Source organism: Acomys russatus, chromosome 26 (genome assembly GCF_903995435.1).
Source record: "Acomys russatus chromosome 26, mAcoRus1.1, whole genome shotgun sequence".
NCBI classification, from domain to species: Eukaryota; Metazoa; Chordata; class Mammalia; order Rodentia; family Muridae; genus Acomys; species Acomys russatus.
Window position 1 is genome coordinate 35,162,746 of NC_067162.1, and position 17,915 is coordinate 35,180,660.

Below are 17,915 nucleotides of genomic sequence, written 5' to 3' on the forward strand. Positions count from 1 at the left end.
CCCATCATTTAATGTGACAGCCCAAAGCATCTGATTTCCAATGATTCCATCCAGACACCTATGTGCCCTCAGCAAATTTGGAGCTGCTGGACATAACCCAGCCCTCCTGGTTATCAGAGTACAGACACACACTTTGACTCCTGCATGGTGGGTCGGCAGCCACTGTCAGTTGTGTTGTGGGGCATCCACCAGAGAACACTATTTGGACATGGGTTTAAGCCAATAGAAAGCCTCTATCAGCTGGACAGTGACTACACTGGGTGTTCAGGATCCCGGTGTAGCACTGAGCCTTCCCCAGGGTGAGCTGTTAGGCACAAACCCACATCCTAGGCTGACACACTTCAGTTAGCAAGAACAGTTAGCCAGAAGCCAAAAAGCAAGGTTAGTACACGTAGAGATGTTGCCAGAACTATGGACTTTGATGGAGTAGGCCTTTGTTTTAGTTTTGGCAGGCGGTGCTGTCTACATGCTGAGTTTTATGGTCAGAATGGTATTTCCATCATGGAGTCAGTTGTGTTAAGGTCTGGGGGCCTGTTACAGTTAGTACCTGCAATTTTAGGAGATAATACCACTTTTAAATGGCTGATATTTTAATATGTCTTAGGAAACATAGAACTGTTTGAATCTATTGTTTTAGGGCACAAGCAAGGCTGAGGTGAGACCTTAAGACTTGTTTTAAAAGTATATAGATTTAAGGAGAGTTGGGTTGGCCTGTAGGTATTAGTCACACAAGCCTGAAGACCTGGCTTCAAAGCCTATGTACCAACTTAAAAGCCTTGTAAGGGAGCTCTGGTCTGTAACTCCAGCACTGGGAGATGGGGGAGGTAGAGACAGGCCAGTCCTTGGAGCTTACTGGCCAGCTATAAAAAAAAAAAAAAAAAAGGTCATGGTTGGGCATGTAGCCCATGTAGTTAGTTGACCAGCATGCATAAAGCCTTTTGTTGTACCCTCAGCACAACGTAAACCCAGGGAGGTGGCACCTGCCTGGAGTCCACACTAAGGAGGTGGAGGCCAGAGGGTCATCATTTTAAAATCATTATCAAGGTTTTTACTGATGTGATAAAACACCATAACCAAAAGTAACCTGGGGGAAGAAACAGTGTATTTCACCTTAGAGCTTATATCAAGGTATAAGGGAACTTGGAAACAGGAGCTCGTACAAAGGCCATGGAGGAGTGCCACGTACTGGCTTGCTCCTCAGAGCTTGCTCAGCCTACTTTCCTACAGAACCCAGGACCTCTCTCAGGGTGGCCCTGACCACAGCAGGCTGGGCACTCTCACAGCAACACTAATTAACAAAATGCTCTACAGGCTTGCCTACAGCCCAATCTTAGGGAGGCATTCTTCTCAGTTGAGGCCCCCTGGTCTCAGATGATTCTAGCTTGTGTCAAATTGACATAAAAACTAGCCAGGACTTATTATCCTCAGCTGCATGGTTTGGGTCCAGCTTAGGACACATGACATGAGACCTTGTCTCAACATAGAGTGAAAGGATAAGAGGAACTACAGAGGACACCTTCCCTCATGTGCACACACACGTGTCCACACACACATGAGTAGGTTTGAGAAAGTGCATTAAAAACAATCTGGGGCTGTAGCTCAGTTGGTAGACTTGTCTAACAAGAACGAGACCCTGGGTTCCACAACCAGCACCACATACGATCAGCTGCGTCGAGGCACACATTTAATCCCTGCACTCAGCAGGTGAAGGGTAGAGAATCGCAATCAGCCGTAAAGAGAGTTAGAGGCCTTGTCTCTAAAATAATAATTGGGCTGGAAAGATGGTTCAGTGGACAAAGGTGTCTGCCGCCAAACCTGACGAAAAGAGTTCGATTCTGGGACTCCAACAAGGAGGAAACACCCCCCCCCCCCCGCAGCATACACACACACACACACACACAATAAGATAAATGGCTAGGATATGGTGAAAATTATGGTGTTAAAGTTATTTTTATAAAACTGACCGTTTCTCTTAGCTTATTTCTTAACCCGGCTGTCACACAAATAATTGAGACTTATATTTGTTTAAAAATAAGCTTCACAACAACAATCCTGAACAGTTTTAAGTCTATTCTTAACCCTATATGCTATCCTGGCTTACTCGCAACAAACATCTCAGCCATACTTGCACTTTGTAGCTTTCCTCGGCTCCAGCTCCTTCATCTTGATCCTCCTTGGACCTCTCCTGTGGCTGAGTCAATCCCCGGGCTGAATCTCCTAACTCCTCCTCCCTGCCTAGCAGGAAGTCCAGCCTTATTCTCTCCCATGCTCAGTGATTGGCTGTAAGATGCTTTATTAACATATCAGGGAGACAATTGGGGAGCAGAGTTTCCATATTTAAGGTAGGAAAACAGAATTTAAACTACACAATAGCCTTATGCCTACTTTTCCCCTTTTTAGTCTAATAAAAAGGCTCCTTTTCTTACAATAACAAATTATATGTAATATAACAATTACAAAATTATTAGGTAAGATTTACATTTGTATATTTCACAATCCTTGGATATAGTATTTCACTATCATCAATTTCTATCATCCTAAACAATTTAACTGTGAGACTATTGATGGAAACGCTGGCATAAGCAAAAGTGACTGCTAAGTGACCAAAGAACTAACGCATAAATTAAACTGAGTTAGGCTGCATAAATTAAACTGAGTTAGGCTCCCTCTTTAAACTGTTTCCAGAAACCTGCTCTGCATAAAGCTCTCTGGCAGCGAGCCTAAACCGCCTGCCAACACCTGCTCATCCCTCTCAGGCAGCACACTTCACCAAACCCAGCAGTGGGCGGGGAGGAGGTGGAGCCCTGAGGAGCGTGGCCAATCCACCGCAGAATATGCGCTCGGGGGTGTGGTCTCAGAGGGGGCGGGATCTTCGGCCGGCGGAAGGCGGAAGTGCCTCTGTCATCACGTGACCTGAGTAACATGGCCACGGCCCAGTGAGCGGTGCCGGTTCCTGGCGGGAGCTGGTCGCGTGAGCGGTGGGGCGGTCCAGGTTGCGCGTGGGAGAGCAGGGTCCATCCAGGGGACCCAAGGCGGCGCGCGGCGGCAGGAGGAGGCAGGCGGGCCCTGGGCGGTGTAGCCCATGAGCGGGCTCCGGGGTCCGCGCGGAGCTACACACTCCCTTGGCCCTGGCGCAGCCCCGGCAGACTGGGGGTTAAGGTGTCTAGAGGCTCCCAGGGACAGCGCGAGCTGCCACTATGAATCCGGAGAAGGATTTTGCACCGCTCACGCCCAACATCGTGAGGGCCCTGAATGATAAACTCTACGAAAAGCGGAAGGTGGCAGCGCTGGAGATCGAAAAGTAAGAGCTACTGGGACCCCGCCCTGCCTATGCAGCTCCTGGCAGCTCTTCTTGCCCCTGGCGAAGGTTTGGTATTGACCTCTCCGGTTTTAGCTCTTAGCTTTAGAGGGGAAAATCCAGGAGCTCCATCTTTGCCAAGTTCTTTAACCTCCTGGCGCCCCCAAATAGCAGCAGTGAAAATGAACTGACTTATTGTATGTGCAGTACCTAGCACATTGGCTGGCACCCGGGGAATCCTTACCGTGTGTGGCCTCAGGCAAAGCCTGCAAGATCAGAGAGTGGACTCTCTCAGGAGGTAGAGAATTTGCTTATGATTTTGTCCCGCCTGCTCTTTTCAGCTTCTGAAGAGACCGTTGGGTGGTCAAGTGTAGAAATCAGGTTAAAGCATGATCCCATGCTCAGAAAATTGTCATGCTTAAGCGTTGGTCATGTCACCCTTCTCTGCAAGTGAAATTGGGGAGATTTGCCTTCTTTTCTTCTTCAGTATTATACGTGTGTGCAGTAATGCGCTGGTGCTTGCCTTGTTTCCAGGTGTTCGAAATAGGGAATGCTTAATTGGTGGTGTTTTGCTGAGTGTGTGTGTGAGAGAGAGCACGTGAAGGTTTCCCAGCTAAATCCTAGTGACAGTCAAGTGAGTAGGTGGTCTCAGAAGAATAGAAAGCAGCAGCCTGTGAAACAGGAGAAGCATTAAAGTCTAGGAGTTAAGATGTCCAACATGGTAACAACGGACCATGTGTATCTATTTAAATTTAAGTTAACCAGAGTGGCGGTGTGGGCCTGTAATTCTGGCGCTTGGAAGGCTGAGGCAGAAATACTGTAATATTGAGATTAGCCTGGGTCACATAGCCAGACCCAGTCTCAAGAAAAAAGTAATAAGTTAGTTAAAAAAAAAAAATTTTTTTTAACTCAGTGTATCAGTTTCACTACCCATATTCCAGGCGTTCAGTAGCCAACCACCACAGCTGCACAGTACAGAAAACATTTCTGTCATGGCACAGTTGGGACAGCCCTAAGCTATGGAATGGTGCTATTCTTTACTCACAATTTCCTAGCCTCGGTGCTGTTGATATTTGGGGGTGCATAGTTCTTGGTTGGGGTGGGAAGTTCTGTGCGTTGTAGGATTTTCAGCAGTACCTCTGCCCTTTACCCACTAGATGCCAGTAGTACTCCATCAGTTGTGACAACCCAAATTGTCTTCAGACATCGCCAAATGTCCCTTAAACCTACAAAATCACACCAGTTGAGAACAGTTGCTTTGTCCTAGACTAAGGGCTTTGGCCTCGGGTAAGGAGACCCTCCCATTTGTCTGCTGTACTCAGCATGTCCCCTCTAGCTGTTTATTTCCTCAGCCGCCACTCTTTTCAGCAACCTCCTTTTACACACCTTTCTGTTTATACCCTTGTTTTCCAGTGCTTAGCAAGTCATAACAAAACTGCCATGCTGAATAGTGAAACCCAAAGATGGTGCATCGGCATGCCTGTGTGTCCGTGATTTCTGTTGCACTGTGTATTAGTCAGCTTTCCGTGACTGTATCAAACACTCAAGATTTAAATGGACAGGGCAGTCTGTGGTCATTTGGTCCTGTTGTTTTCAAAGTTCTCAATAATCCCAGCTCTACAACTGTCATTTCCAAATAGTGCCAGGCTGGGGGCTACACCCTGAGTATATAGACCTTTGAGAAACAATAATAAGATCCAGATAGTTGCACACTGACACCAGCTTCGTCCACCCACTCAGCTTCCTAGAAGTGTCTGCTTTTATCCCAGCTTGAGCCATCAGTTCGGTCCTTGAACAGAGGTGTTCACAACATCGCTGCTTCCAGCACAGTCTGTTAAGTCTTCCCTGCAGGCGGGTCTTTGTCCTTAATGAGGTTCACTTTGTACTAGACATTGCCCTTGATTTGTAAAATTCAGAGAAAATTCCTAGGGCAGTAAGAGACTATGTATGACCTGTTTAAGAGCAAAAATACTCTATTTCTCCTATTCACCTAGCACAGTGGGTGCCTAGTGGAGTTTGACACGTGGCCACAAGAAGGATTGACATCAAGGTTTTTGATAGGAAAGTAACACTGTAGCCTAAAGAACTTGCTACCCAAAAGTGGCCTGCACATGGCCCCTGAAAAGAGACTCTATCTTCATCCTTGAGGGAATCAGAACTTGCAGCTGAACAAGATCCCTGTGTGATTGTCGGACATGTTAAAGTTTAACAAGTGTTAACTTCAAAGACCTTCTGTTCTGTACATATTCCACATTTGCATAGATTCTTCCTCAAACTACTCCTCAGCCAAACAGCCCATTAATCAACTTCCACAGACACCCTCATCAAAGCAAAGTCAGAACATTGGCTGTTCGCCGTGGAGTAGAGACAGCAGACAGCTCGTGCGCTGAAGAACTGATTTTGCTTGCCCTGTTCTTAGGTGGGTGATCTCGGCAAGGTACCCTGTTTCTTCAGAGACCACAGGGAATATCAGTTGAGAGCACTAAAGCCTGGTAGCTGGGATTCAGACTTCTCCTATTCGCTAGTTAGGTGAGCCTGAGCAAGCTAATTAACTGCAATGTCCTCATCTGCAAACTAGTAATAGTATTCATTGGGGCATTTGATTACTGGAGCTAATGTTGTAAAAGTGGTTAATGGAGTATGGGACACATTGCAACTGTTACGTAATATACAAATAGCTGTTACATAATTACTTTAAAATATTTATGATTGTTTTATATCAGCACTGATCTTGCCACCGCCTTTTGGTTGTCAGAATAATGGTCTCCTAAAAGATATCCTAATCCCTGGAACCTGTGACTGTGTGATTTAAGAAAGCAGGTATGAGCCTGAGGAGATGGCTCAGTGGGAATATAGTTATTTTTCTGTTGCTGCAGTAAAGCACCATGATCCAGAATCAACTGATGGAAGAAAAGGTTTGTTATAGTTTATGGTTTCAGAGGGCAAGCCTTCTGGTTTAAGAGGGCCCGCATGGCAGCCCACAGCTGGAGCAGGAAGCTGAGAGATCTCATTTCCATCCACTCTTTTTGCATAAGGCAAAAGGCAAAAAGAGCAAGCTGCAAGTGCAGTGAAGCCATGAACTCTCCAAGCCTTCCTCCAATGACGTGCTTCCTCCAGCAAGGCTCTGCCTCCTAAAGGTCCCATAACTCCCCCGCCTCAAACAGTGCCACCAACTGGTGACCAAATGTTTAGCTGTGCAAGCCTATGAGGGATGGTTGTCATGCAGATGCCACAACGGGGAAAGTTCTTGCTCCGCCAGCATGAGAACCCAAATTGGGCGCCAACACTTATGTAAAGCCTGGACTCGGCAACCTGCTCTTGGGGTCCCCGGGCCCGGGCTTGTTTGTCAGTCATTCTAGCTGAAACAGTGAGCGTCAGGTTCAGTGAGAGACCCTGTCTCAAAAGTTCTATTTATCTTTCCTGTGATGGAGACAGATACCCAGTGTTGGCTTCTGGCCTCCACATGCACTCGTACATGCAAGTGCAGCTGTGCAGTCCCCAATTACAGACCATAGAGCCAAACGAAGGGAGAAAAGGTAGCAGATATAACCAAAGCTGCTAACTGTAAAATGGGGAGCTTAGCCTAGATTGCCCAGGTGGACCCAGTGTAACCCCAAGCATCCTTTAGTATGAGAGTGGGAAACAACAAGAGCATCCAAGATTCCAGCAGCCATCACTGGCTTTGAAGGTCTAAGGAGCAACTAGATGTGGGCATCATCTAGGACCTGGCAAGAAGGTGGATTTTCCTGTACAGCATTGTTCTCAACCTTCCTGATGCTGCAACCTTTAACACAGCTCCTCATGTCGTGGTGAGCCCCAAGCATAAAGTTATTTCACTGCTGCTTCATAACTGTAATTTTGCTACTGTTATGAATCGTAGTGTAAATATCTAGTATGCAGGATATCTGATGTGGGAACCCTGAAGGGCTCTCGACTCATGGGTTGAGAACTATTGCTGTAGAGCCCCCAAAATATAAAGCAGTTTGCCCATACCTTGACCAGCTCAGTAAGTGGGTATGTTACTCCCTAAGCCTCTGAGTTTGTAGTAATTTGTAGCAGGAGCTAGTAGAAAACTGCTACCACTCTGGCAGGTGCTGGCGATAATGCTCAGTGAGGAAGACAGTGTTTCACCCTGGTGTTATTCTCCATCTGCAGCGCCCCCCCAGGGCCTTGAGCTCCAGGAGCAGGCATCGCCTTTACATCACGCCGTCTCTCAGTAAGGCTGAAGGCCTAGCTGCTCATTAGTTGCCTCTGGCTTTCCCAGACCAAGCAGGAAGCCCTCAGCCTAGTGAACAGCTGAGGCTGGTAGTCAGAGTGAGATATGATTTGGGACCCCTCTAAAGTACAGCTCCAGCAAATGAGATTCAGATGTCAGAGGCAAAACAGGAGACTGCTTTATGGTTTTCAAGGACGCAGGAGTGTCAGGCTTCCCTAGTGCTCTGCTGTAATGCCCATTGGGTGGAGTGGAAGGTGGGAGAAAAGCTGTGAGCTGAAGGGTGTTGCATGTATTTTGAGCTTTTCTCAGAAATCCCTGCTAAGTGCACAGGTGGGGTTAGAACAGTGCGCACCTGCTGCTATAACAATCCAACTGGCTGGTGGCCTCAGTAATAGCTATTCGTTTCTCATGGTTCCCACAGAGGGGCGGGGCCTTTCTTCCACATACAGGCACCTTGGAGGTTACCACCTCAGCATGTGAAGTTGAAGTACTCCATCACTATGATCATCAGAAATCACAGTGACACCTGAGAGCACACAGGTGCAAAGTTTCATGTGGGTACCACGCAGGGTAGAAGTGGGATACAGAGGGACGTAGAGAAGCATCCCTGTGTTAGCCATTATACGCACACCCTCCTCACTGCACTATGAACCAGATGGTGCTAACCCACTTCACAGATGAGGAAGTGGAGATTTCTTAATAAGTCATCTTTCCAAGGTTTACAACTAGAACCTGGGTGTACAGCCCAGTTTTATCTGTCCCAAGGGGCATCCCCTCTAGCTGGATGTGTTAATCCCTTTCTCCAAACAAGAAATCCCACCCCTGCTAGTGGGTCCCCACCCAAAGGGGATGTGTGGATAATGAGTTGCATCCTTGGACATCTCTGTTATGACGTTAGCTGCTGCTCTCAGTTCTCCAGAGGCCATCTGCACGGTGACAACCAGCGCTGCATTTGGTGTTCCTGTGGGAGGTAAGGAGATGTTTTCTAGTTACTGCAGGTCCTCAGATGCTGAAAGTGTGAGGAAAGGTGTGCTTGCTTCCACTGTGCTACCATGTCGTGACCAGCATGCTAGGCAAGCATTCTACCAACTCAAGGAGCTTCTGCAGCCCCTGTTCATTTTTTGAGATAGGGCATCATGTATCCCATGCAGAACTCAAGCTCCCTATGTAGCAGAGGGTGACCTTGAAGTACAGAGCCTCCTGCCTCCATCTCTGGAGTGCTGGGATCACAGGCTTGCACCACACCACAAGGGGCTTTATTCAGTGTTGGGAATTGAAGCCAGAGCCTCATGCATGCTAGGCAAGCACTCTACCAGCTACACTCACTGCATCCCCAGTTCCCCACTTGGGGTGTTGTGGCCTCTCAGTTTCAAAGGGCACAGTGATTGATCAGTATTAGTGAAAAGATTGGTAAGATGCTGGTCTGTTCTCTGCTGGAGAGGCAAATAGAGGAGAGAGGCACTGTAGTTATCAGAGCCCATCATGCGGCTCTGTACACGCTGCTGGCTGGGAAGGCTTCTCTAGTGTTCCTGAGCTTAGAGCTTTCGCCATCAGCCATATACAGTGCTAGCAAGTGCAGTCATCACTTTGAGAACCCAGGCAGAGTTAGGGACCAGAGCTCTGAGTGATACTGCATAGTCAGTTCCGGGGCATGTCCTAGTGTGATTTGAGACCATTTTTGGAGTTTGGACTCAGCTCTACTGTTTATCAGCTGTGGGAGCCACAGCAGATTGCTTAGACCTGGGGTCAGAGGCTGGTGGTTGGCTGTGTTCTGCCTGCAGACTGGTGATTCGGCCTAAATCTCAGAGTACTTTAAACTGAGAAAGTTCACAATGAATTGTGGGTTTCTGTGGAGCTGTGGCTGGGGGTGCCATATTCCTGTTCAGCAAGAGCCAGCCCTTCACCCTTCTGCTACCATTGGCTTTGTTTGACTATCATGCCTAACCCCTGTGAAGATTGCTTTTTGTGGTGGTGGTGGTGGTGGTGTGACAGGGTTTCTCTGTGTAAGCTGGCTGTCCTGGAACTCACTCTGAGGTTCAGGCTGGTGTCAAACTGCCTCAGCCTCCAAATGCTGAGATTAAAATCACCACTACCGCACAAAGATTGCGTTCGTGACTTATGGTTGAATGTCTCTGTGCCTCAATTTCCTGATCTTTATTTATTTTTTTTTCAAATATACTTTGAAAACATTGTGCTGGGTGAAAGAAGCAGTCAGTCACAAAAGGCCAGAAGCTCCATATCTATGGTGACAGCAGATTGCAGTTGCCAGAGCTTGAGAGGAAAAAACTAGAGGAAGCAGAGGGACAGCGCAGGGCATCGCGCTTCTTTCGAGCTTGTGGAAATGCCTTAGCGTGATCGTGCTGCTAGCTCTTCAACTCCGCATGTGCATAAAACCACTGGGCTGTGTACTTGCAAGTAGTGAGTGAAGGCTTGTAGATCGGGTCTTGTCTATGAAAGTAAGAAAATAGGTGATGTATCGCTACAGTGTGAGGGGGCACTTACCCATGGTCACAATTGTTGCCACCTACAAAAAAAAAAATCTCTTTTCTCCCAGCCATAGCCCGTGGTTGGGGAGAGATGTCAGATTTGTTTGTTTGTTTGTTTATTATATGTAAGAGTGTTTTCCGTGTATATTTGCACCACGTGTGTAGTGCCCATGGAGGCCCAAAGAGGGCATCAGATCACCTGGAACACAGACCATTGTGTGCTGCTATTTGAGTGCTGGGAATTGAACTCATGTCCTCTGGAAGAACAGCAAGTGGTCTCAACTGCCAAACCATCTCTCTAGCCCTTAGATTTTTTAAATACAATATTTTTATTCCTTGATAGTTTCATGTGTGGATGTCATGTATTTTTATTATACTCACCCCAGCTTGTCCCCTAACTCAGTGTGTGTTTTGTGATTTAAGCCTCAGGCCTTGTCAGAAGAAACTTGGCTTGTCCTCAGATGCACATGCTCATTTCCATTCAGGTTTCTGGTGATGTGTGAGCAAATGGAAACCAACTTACTCCAGTGGAGCAGATGGAGATACACTTACCCAGATTCTCTTGGGGAAATCGCTGCCTGGGTTGCCATCTGAATACGTATGTCATGAGGAAAGTGTGTCACATGGAGAGCTGAGGCAGATAATTGTATTTGCAAGGAGAAAAAAATTACAAAGGCAGCCCCAAGCCTAGGCTGCAAGTTTCACAACAAAGGAATGAAAGTCAGGTCTGGGCTTACCTTTATATCCTCCGTGGAGCCAGAATGAGACAGGCTACTCAGTTGGCGGTTGTTGAATGCGTGCTGCCGTGGGTGGTGTGTGTAGAATGCGTTATCTCCTGGTTCTGACTCATGTTGGTACTTGAGCACGTGCAGTGTAGAATATGTGATGTGCCTTGTGTAATTCTTTTTTAGTTTTTCAATACAGGGTTTCTCCATGTCACCCTTGGCTGTCCTGCACTCACTTTGTAGACCAGATTGGCCTCGAACTCACAGCAATCTGCCTGCCTCTGCCTCCTGGACACTGAGGTTAAAGGCATGCACCCCCATGTGTGGCGTAATTCTCTCTTTTTTTTTTTTTTTCAAGTGAAATGCTTGTGATTATTTCACCAAGATGTGTGGCCTTGTGTTGCTTGGTTTCCTCAGCTGTATACTGGATCAAAGACTACCTACGAGACTGGGTAGCAGGTTTTAGGTTTAAACTTGATTACCCATTGTCTTAGTTAGGGTTAGGGTTAGCACTGCTGTGGTGAAACACCATAACCAGAAGCAACTTGGGAAGGAACTGGTTTGTTTTTCTGATCCTCCACATCACTGTTCATCATCAAAGGAAGTCAGGACAGGAACTCACATGGGGCAGGAACCTGGAGCTGATGCAGAGGCAAGGAGGGGTGCTGCTTATAGGCTTGCTCCTCATGGCTTATTCAGCCTGCTCTGTTATAGAACCCAAAACACCAACCTGTGGTGTCCCCCACCCAGCATGTAGGGGATGGGCTAGTCCCTGCCCCATCAGTTACTAATTAAGGAAATGTCCTTGGTTTCTCTGCCTACCACCAGATCACTTAGGGACATTTTCTCAATTGAGGTTCCCTCCTCTCAGATGACTCTAGCTTGTGTCAAGTTGACATAAAACTAGCCGGCACACTAGTGTAAATAGCCAGTTCATTGCCTAGCGGACAGTAAGTGGTCAGGCAGTGTTTACTCGGTTCTTATCTTCACAGTAGGAGGCAGCTCTCCAGGTTCATTTCAGAATATCTTGAGGATGTGCCTTGTCTGCACTCCCTGTGTATGGAGGAGGGACATCCGAACACTGAGCAGCAGGGGGATGGTGTACAGAAAAAGCCCACAAGGCACCTGAGTCTACCTGAGGACCTGAGTGTACACAAGAGAATTGTCAGTGAATGTGTTCACCTTCCAGCTGCAGTGGCCTCAGAAGAGGGGCGGGAGAAACTATGATACAGATGAAAGGACATAATACCTTGTTCGTGTTGCGGGTCCAAACCTCCTGTGACCCTGAGAAATGGACTTAGTTTCCCCAGGCTTTTTCAGATTTAGAAGTTGAGCATGATAGCAGCTACAGTAAGTGACCTCTGAAGTCTGCAGCGCAGCAAGAGTCTTTGTGTATCCTGTGACTTCACCACACTGTGTTACAGAGGTAGTGGGTCTCAATGCAGGCTGTGGCTCTGTAGCTCAGAGTGTCACCCTGGTCTGTAATGCCATCACTCAGGAGGCAATGGATCACCCTGAGTGCAAGACCAGCCTGGTCTACAAAGCGAGTCCAGGGAATCCAAGGCTACACAAGGAAGCCCTGTCTCGAAAAACAAAACAAAAATAAAAAACAATTCAAAGTACCCTACTCAGCTGCAGTTCCTGCTGCCAAGGAAGCAGTCAGTGCGGCAGTCTCTGGTATCATGGGTTAAATCTGGTGCTGGCTCACCTTGTGTCTTTCAAGTGGAGCTTGTGTCTTTTGGGAGTCCCTGCCAGCTTCTCATACTTCCAACAAATCACCAGCAATGGCTCTGAGAAACCACTAGAGGACACGGTGCCACTAGGGAACTGTCTCATTGAGTCATATTTCAACACTGTGAGGAAACCAGGCGATAGCAGCGTCTCTTCTCCCAGGTATAGAACAGTAAATCCTGAGGCCTTTGTGTCATTGAAGGACCCCAGGGATTCGTGATCAGGAGAGTTGCTAGGCCAAATATTAACTTTAAAAACTAGTTCGGCCAAAGACCCCCCACCTCTCTCTCCCAAGCTGTAGATGAAAGCCGAGGCAGCCTCGAGTCTTTGAAGAAGACTGGGCCTGGAGCTGGGGTGCCTGCTGTTGGACTTCACTCACTAACTCCGCTCCCCGTGGTTGCTTTTCTTCTCTGCACTCTCCCTGTGAAGTCATGAGACCAAGGACTGGCTGGCTCAGGGCACAGTTTTAGAGTGCAGCTGCCCCTCAGCAGGAGCATTTCAAGTCACATCCGTGTGTGTGTGTGTGTGTGTGTGTGTGTGTGTGTGTGTGTCTGCAGCCACCAGCCATGGCTGTAGTGAGCTGGGCTCTTCTCAGTGTGTGTTTTGGGATGGCAGGAACTTTTGTTCATTCTAACTTGTGATAAGATTAGAAGGGCCTCAGCACCATCAGATGCTGCATCAATTAACCCCACCAGTCAGGTTTTCCCATGCCAGCAACATGATGGCACAAGGCTTTGCCCGTGTTTTCCCTGCAGCTGTGCCCCCTCAGCCCCACCAGCCTTTGCAGACTGACTCCACTGGCAGATGTTACTGATTGGCCAGCTGCTGTGTGCATAACAATGAGCTCGAAACAGCTGGACAGCTGGTCTTAGAATAACAGGGGAAAATGGGACAGGGCTCTGGCCCTGATCAAGCTTTATGGAGGTAGGAGGTGGCATACATCAGCACACTATTGGACATTAAGTGCTTCTGGTTGCGGAGGAGGAGTAGGGTCATTGGGAACAGCACCTCACCTGTTTGTTTAAGACCATGAAAGTGCAGGAAGCCGAGGAGGGTTTGCAGAGCATATGAGGAGGGTAGACCTGAACGTGAGAGGAACAGTCCCGAGGACACTGAGGCTGGTGGAAGTGGGAGATGATGCCAGGGTGTGGGCAGACCAGAGAGGTCACGTGCCTGTTTTGATTATTAACGGTGGCCTTGATTTGTGGAACAAGACTGCCCCTTGGACAGCCCCTGTGCTGTCTGAGTTGGTAATATTGATGAGAAGGTGATAAAATGATTTTGGGCTGGGTGAAGGGGGGCATCATTGCTGTGACACTTGTTTGCCTGAAGATAAAGAAAATTACACTTAATATAATGGGCTCTGGAGCCAGGGGACTTTAGTGGCCTTTGTCGGGGCCTGGGGTGATGTATTTGAGCCCTGGTAAGTCTCCCAGCTGGTGTCCAACAAAGAATAAAGGTGCCACTGAGTTCATGAATTGTCCCCACTGTCCATCTTCTCCTTTAAAACATCCTGTTATTGAAAGTGGTGGCTCTGGCACCAAGGCCACATTCCTTCTCCACCTTACCAGTAGATTCTTCTGGGAACCTGTAGTATCCTCAGCGCTTCCTCACTGCCTTTCTAGCACCCACAGCTGCAGATCACTCCTCAGGTTCCCAACCATTCCTTGCTGGTCACTTTGCATGGCTCCTCACGGCCACCAGAGGGAGATGGGGTTGTTTTGCCAAGGTTTCAGGGTCTTGCGCTGCTTGTACCTTTCCAAACCTGTTTCTCCTTTGCCTTGGCCTTCTGCCAAGCCAAATGCTTGTCCATCTTGCCTCAGCCACTCAGCCAGAACGAACACCTACTCATGCGTGTGAGACCACAACACACCTCTCCTGCTAGACACCAGCTTCCTTGCCTTCCTCACCTCCCTGTCTACTCTTTGGGTTTGTACTGTCGTCTGGAGGGCCCTCTTGTTTCCTCCACCCACGCCAGCGCAGCGTCCTTCATAGCCATGCAGGGCTGTCATCTGGGAGAAGTGCTGTCCAGCTGCTCCATGAATGTCCAGGAACCTGCAAGAGGCAGGAGATGAGCTAGTCTCAGGGATGACTGGGAGGGAGGTTAGATCTCCTCTTAGGTCCTGGCTTAGCCTGGAGGGGTATCCTCACTGTGTCCTCACACTCCAGGCGCTGCTGTGCCTCGTGCCAAGCAAAAGGAGGGCTCAGCATCTGGGCAGGGATGGGAGGCAGAGCTCCTTACTCACAGTGCCTGTGGTATAGCCCAGTGGTTTTGATTCTTCAAGAAGGATGCACACACAGGTTCTGGATCTTTGTGGAGTTTAGAAATGCTTTTCCATGAAGAACACTTAAAAATCAAGCCAAAAACAAGTCATTTGCAATTTCATGACTATACTCACAAGTTTATTAGGCAGTGCGAAATACTCACTTTAATCTCTTAGAATTAAAAAGAGTTGCTACTGCATTGGCCGGGAATCGAACCCGGGCCTCCCGCGTGGCAGGCGAGAATTCTACCACTGAACCACCAATGCTCCAGCTGTCAGCAGCTGTATTACACCTCCCTATAATCTCATTGCTCGGCCTCCTTCAGACATTGAGTCACAGACTGAGACCAGTTTATGATGCTGCCACATCAGCACAGCTGCAAGAAGAGCGCCTAGCTGCAGAGCAGGAGGGAGAAGAGTGGGTGTGGGTTTATGTGTTCATGTGGTTGTGAAGTAGATTTCCTTTGGGGCCTTGAGACGGGAGAGTTCCACTCCCTCCTCCTCAGTAAGCGGCAAAACACACGGAGACTGTGGGCGAGCTTCCCCTCTGCTGCGTGGGCCCTGTTGAACTGTTGTGCCTCTCTCAGCTTTCACACTGCTTGCTGCTGGCAGCTGGCCCAGAGCAAGGGCAGCGCTGTGGAGGCAAGGAAGCCAGACTCCTGCAGCCAGTCATAGCAGCTCCCTATGGACTCGGAGCAGAAGTCTGAAGTCCTTGGGCTCCTTAAGGACTAATTTTGGTTGAGGGGCCTACCTGACTCCTCTGGCAGGATTTCCATGAGGAAACTGACCAGAAAGGGACACATGGGGACAGACACACACACACACCAAAAAGAAAAAGGAAAAAAAAAAAGAGCTTGCATTGGCCGGGAATCGAACCCGGGCCTCCCGCGTGGCAGGCGAGAATTCTACCACTGAACCACCAATGCTTCAGCTGTCTTATGCTGTGTCTATAGAGCTCAGAGCATCTTCGAAACTCAGACCCACTGATGAAACACCAGGCTTCACCTGGCTGGTTTGTCCTGTTTAGGAGGTTTAGTGCTTCTGTTCTTTCCCAACCTTTTTACAAGCTGCTGCTCCTGAGTCAGGACCTAAGATCTGACAACAGCTCCCACCTAAAAGCCCTGGAGTCATTTGTAAGCTCAGCCTCATAGTGATGTCCTTTCTTTCCATGCCTGATCCTGCCTTTCCCATCAGCTGGTGCAGGTGAATCTCCTAAACAAACCTTTGCTTTAAAAACATTCTGCCTCTGCATTCCTTATAAGCATTGTAGTTAGCAAAATGGGCTAATTCACCTGACTTCCTTTACCTAGGATATGCCTGTTAATGATGTCTCAATACAAATAGGCAAAACACTATGAATGTGACATTTATATAATTCCTAATTGTTTATGGTCCTTCTTGCTGTATGTAGTTTATAGTATATATGTGTAATAATACAAATGTATATGTAAAGTAAAAGAAAAATGTTTAAGAAAAAAATAAAATAATGTCTCAAATGGGACCACCCTGTCGTCCTCCTGGACGTGTTCTGCTTCTGTGGCAGCACCACTCCATTTTGCTGCAATTTTCTGTTTGCGTTTGGGTTTTGCTACTGGACTGGGACCGAATGAACCCATGTGTTCCCAGCACAGATGCGGAGGGGTCCCTGGATGCGTGCGTACAGAGCTGAGCAAGTGTTTGACAAAGAGTAAGAGTTTTTTGGGTTTTGTTTGTTTGTTTTTTGTTTTTTAGCATTGCATTTTTGGTGCCTGGTAAGATGTTAATTTATGTTCTCTCAGATTCCCAGGAGTGAGCTAGCCCCAGCATTTCTCACTGTTATATACAAAAGGAAACCGAAACCTGGGTGTGGAAATGATTGTAACCCAGCCAGCAGCAGGACCGAGAAGGCCTACCCTCAGAGGCTGACCCCCGGTCTTCTTTTGGAAAGGTCACCTCTGCTCCTCACCCCAGTTCCTGCCCTGCAGCCCATGCAGCAGAAGTCGCCTGGTTTTACTTGTCCCATAGTCCCTCTCTCCTCTCTCCAGGCTGGTGCGGGACTTTGTGGCCCAGAACAACACCATGCAAATCAAGCATGTGATCCAGACCCTGTCTCAGGAGTTTGCCTTGTCCCAGCACCCCCACAGCCGGAAAGGGGGCCTCATTGGTCTGGCAGCCTGCTCTATCGCCCTGGGCAAGGTATGTCTTCTCCTGAGGGACAAACACATCAGAAATGCACTTCATTCCAACTGAGGCATCCAGACACCTTCCACCTGAGCCCCAGCAGGGCCATTGCAGACCTGTATGGTATCAAGACTCATCCCCATTGAAAACTACTAGCAAGCATGGCTGTGTGTGGCCTTACAGCCGTGTCCCCGTAGAGCGATCCCCTTCCGGGAGGCTGGCTTGGGATGAATGCTTTTAGCTCAGCCCTCACACAGAGGCCTGAGCATCTCTAAGGCACCAGGCCATCTGCCTGGTAAAGCCAGGGCCTCGGTCTTCTGACTAATCCTCCTGCTGCTCATTACAGGACTCAGGGCTCTACCTGAAGGAGCTGATCGAGCCCGTGCTGACCTGCTTTAATGACGCAGACAGCAGGCTGCGCTACTATGCTTGCGAGGCCCTCTACAACATCGTCAAAGTGGCCCGAGGTGCTGTGCTGCCACACTTCAATGTGCTCTTTGACGGATTGAGTAAGGTAACTTTCGGTTAAGCGAAGAACAGCCCACCCACCTAAATCAACTTTCTAGAACCTTGAGAGCTTGGGACACTGCCCAGATACAAGCAGAGCAGATAAGCATGCTGTTACAAGGGGCGCGTAACTGTCTGAATCTAGTTTTTCATAGACTTTTGTCTATATTTTTTATGTCCCTATTCATCTTCCTTGTACTTTGTGAAAGTATCAGTCTGCCGTACACGTTATCAGAAAAGCTGGTAGTTTGAGAAGCACTAGCCTCCCAGGCAAAGGCAACGATGGTGACGCCACAGTAAGGCTGTCCCGTTACAGACAGTGATGACAGTCTCCCTGGTGTGCTGAAGAATAGTCCCTGCACAGCTTTGGGGTCCCTGTTCTCCCTTTCATGCCTCTCAGCCTGGTTGGGATGCCCTTCCCTCAGCCTGGGGGAGGCGCCCTGCTCGCTTGTGCAGAGTGGCCCAGAAAATGTTACCCCTGCAGGATGACCAACAGGGACGGTCCTAAATGCCATCCTCACTGCTGTC

The 17,915-nt window shown here is 48.3% G+C and overlaps 1 protein-coding gene and 2 non-coding genes across 3 annotated transcripts in view; 1 reads left to right on the forward strand and 2 right to left on the reverse strand.

Moving 5' to 3' along the window:
- Positions 1-2,904: 2,904 nt before the first annotated feature.
- Positions 2,905-17,915, forward strand: part of Vac14 (VAC14 component of PIKFYVE complex) — a 107,008-nt gene continuing 91,997 nt past the window's right edge. Inside the window, exons 1-3 of the mRNA XM_051169289.1 lie at positions 2,905-3,301; positions 16,745-16,895; positions 17,227-17,394. Of these exons, the coding sequence (XP_051025246.1) occupies positions 3,198-3,301; positions 16,745-16,895; positions 17,227-17,394 (423 nt within the window). The 5' untranslated portion in view covers positions 2,905-3,197. The remainder of the gene's footprint in view (positions 3,302-16,744; positions 16,896-17,226; positions 17,395-17,915) is intronic.
- Trnag-gcc (transfer RNA glycine (anticodon GCC)) lies at positions 14,917-14,987 on the reverse strand. The gene has a single exon. It is a non-coding gene; the product is annotated as a tRNA-Gly (tRNA).
- Trnag-gcc (transfer RNA glycine (anticodon GCC)) lies at positions 15,576-15,646 on the reverse strand. Its single transcript has one exon. It is a non-coding gene; the product is annotated as a tRNA-Gly (tRNA).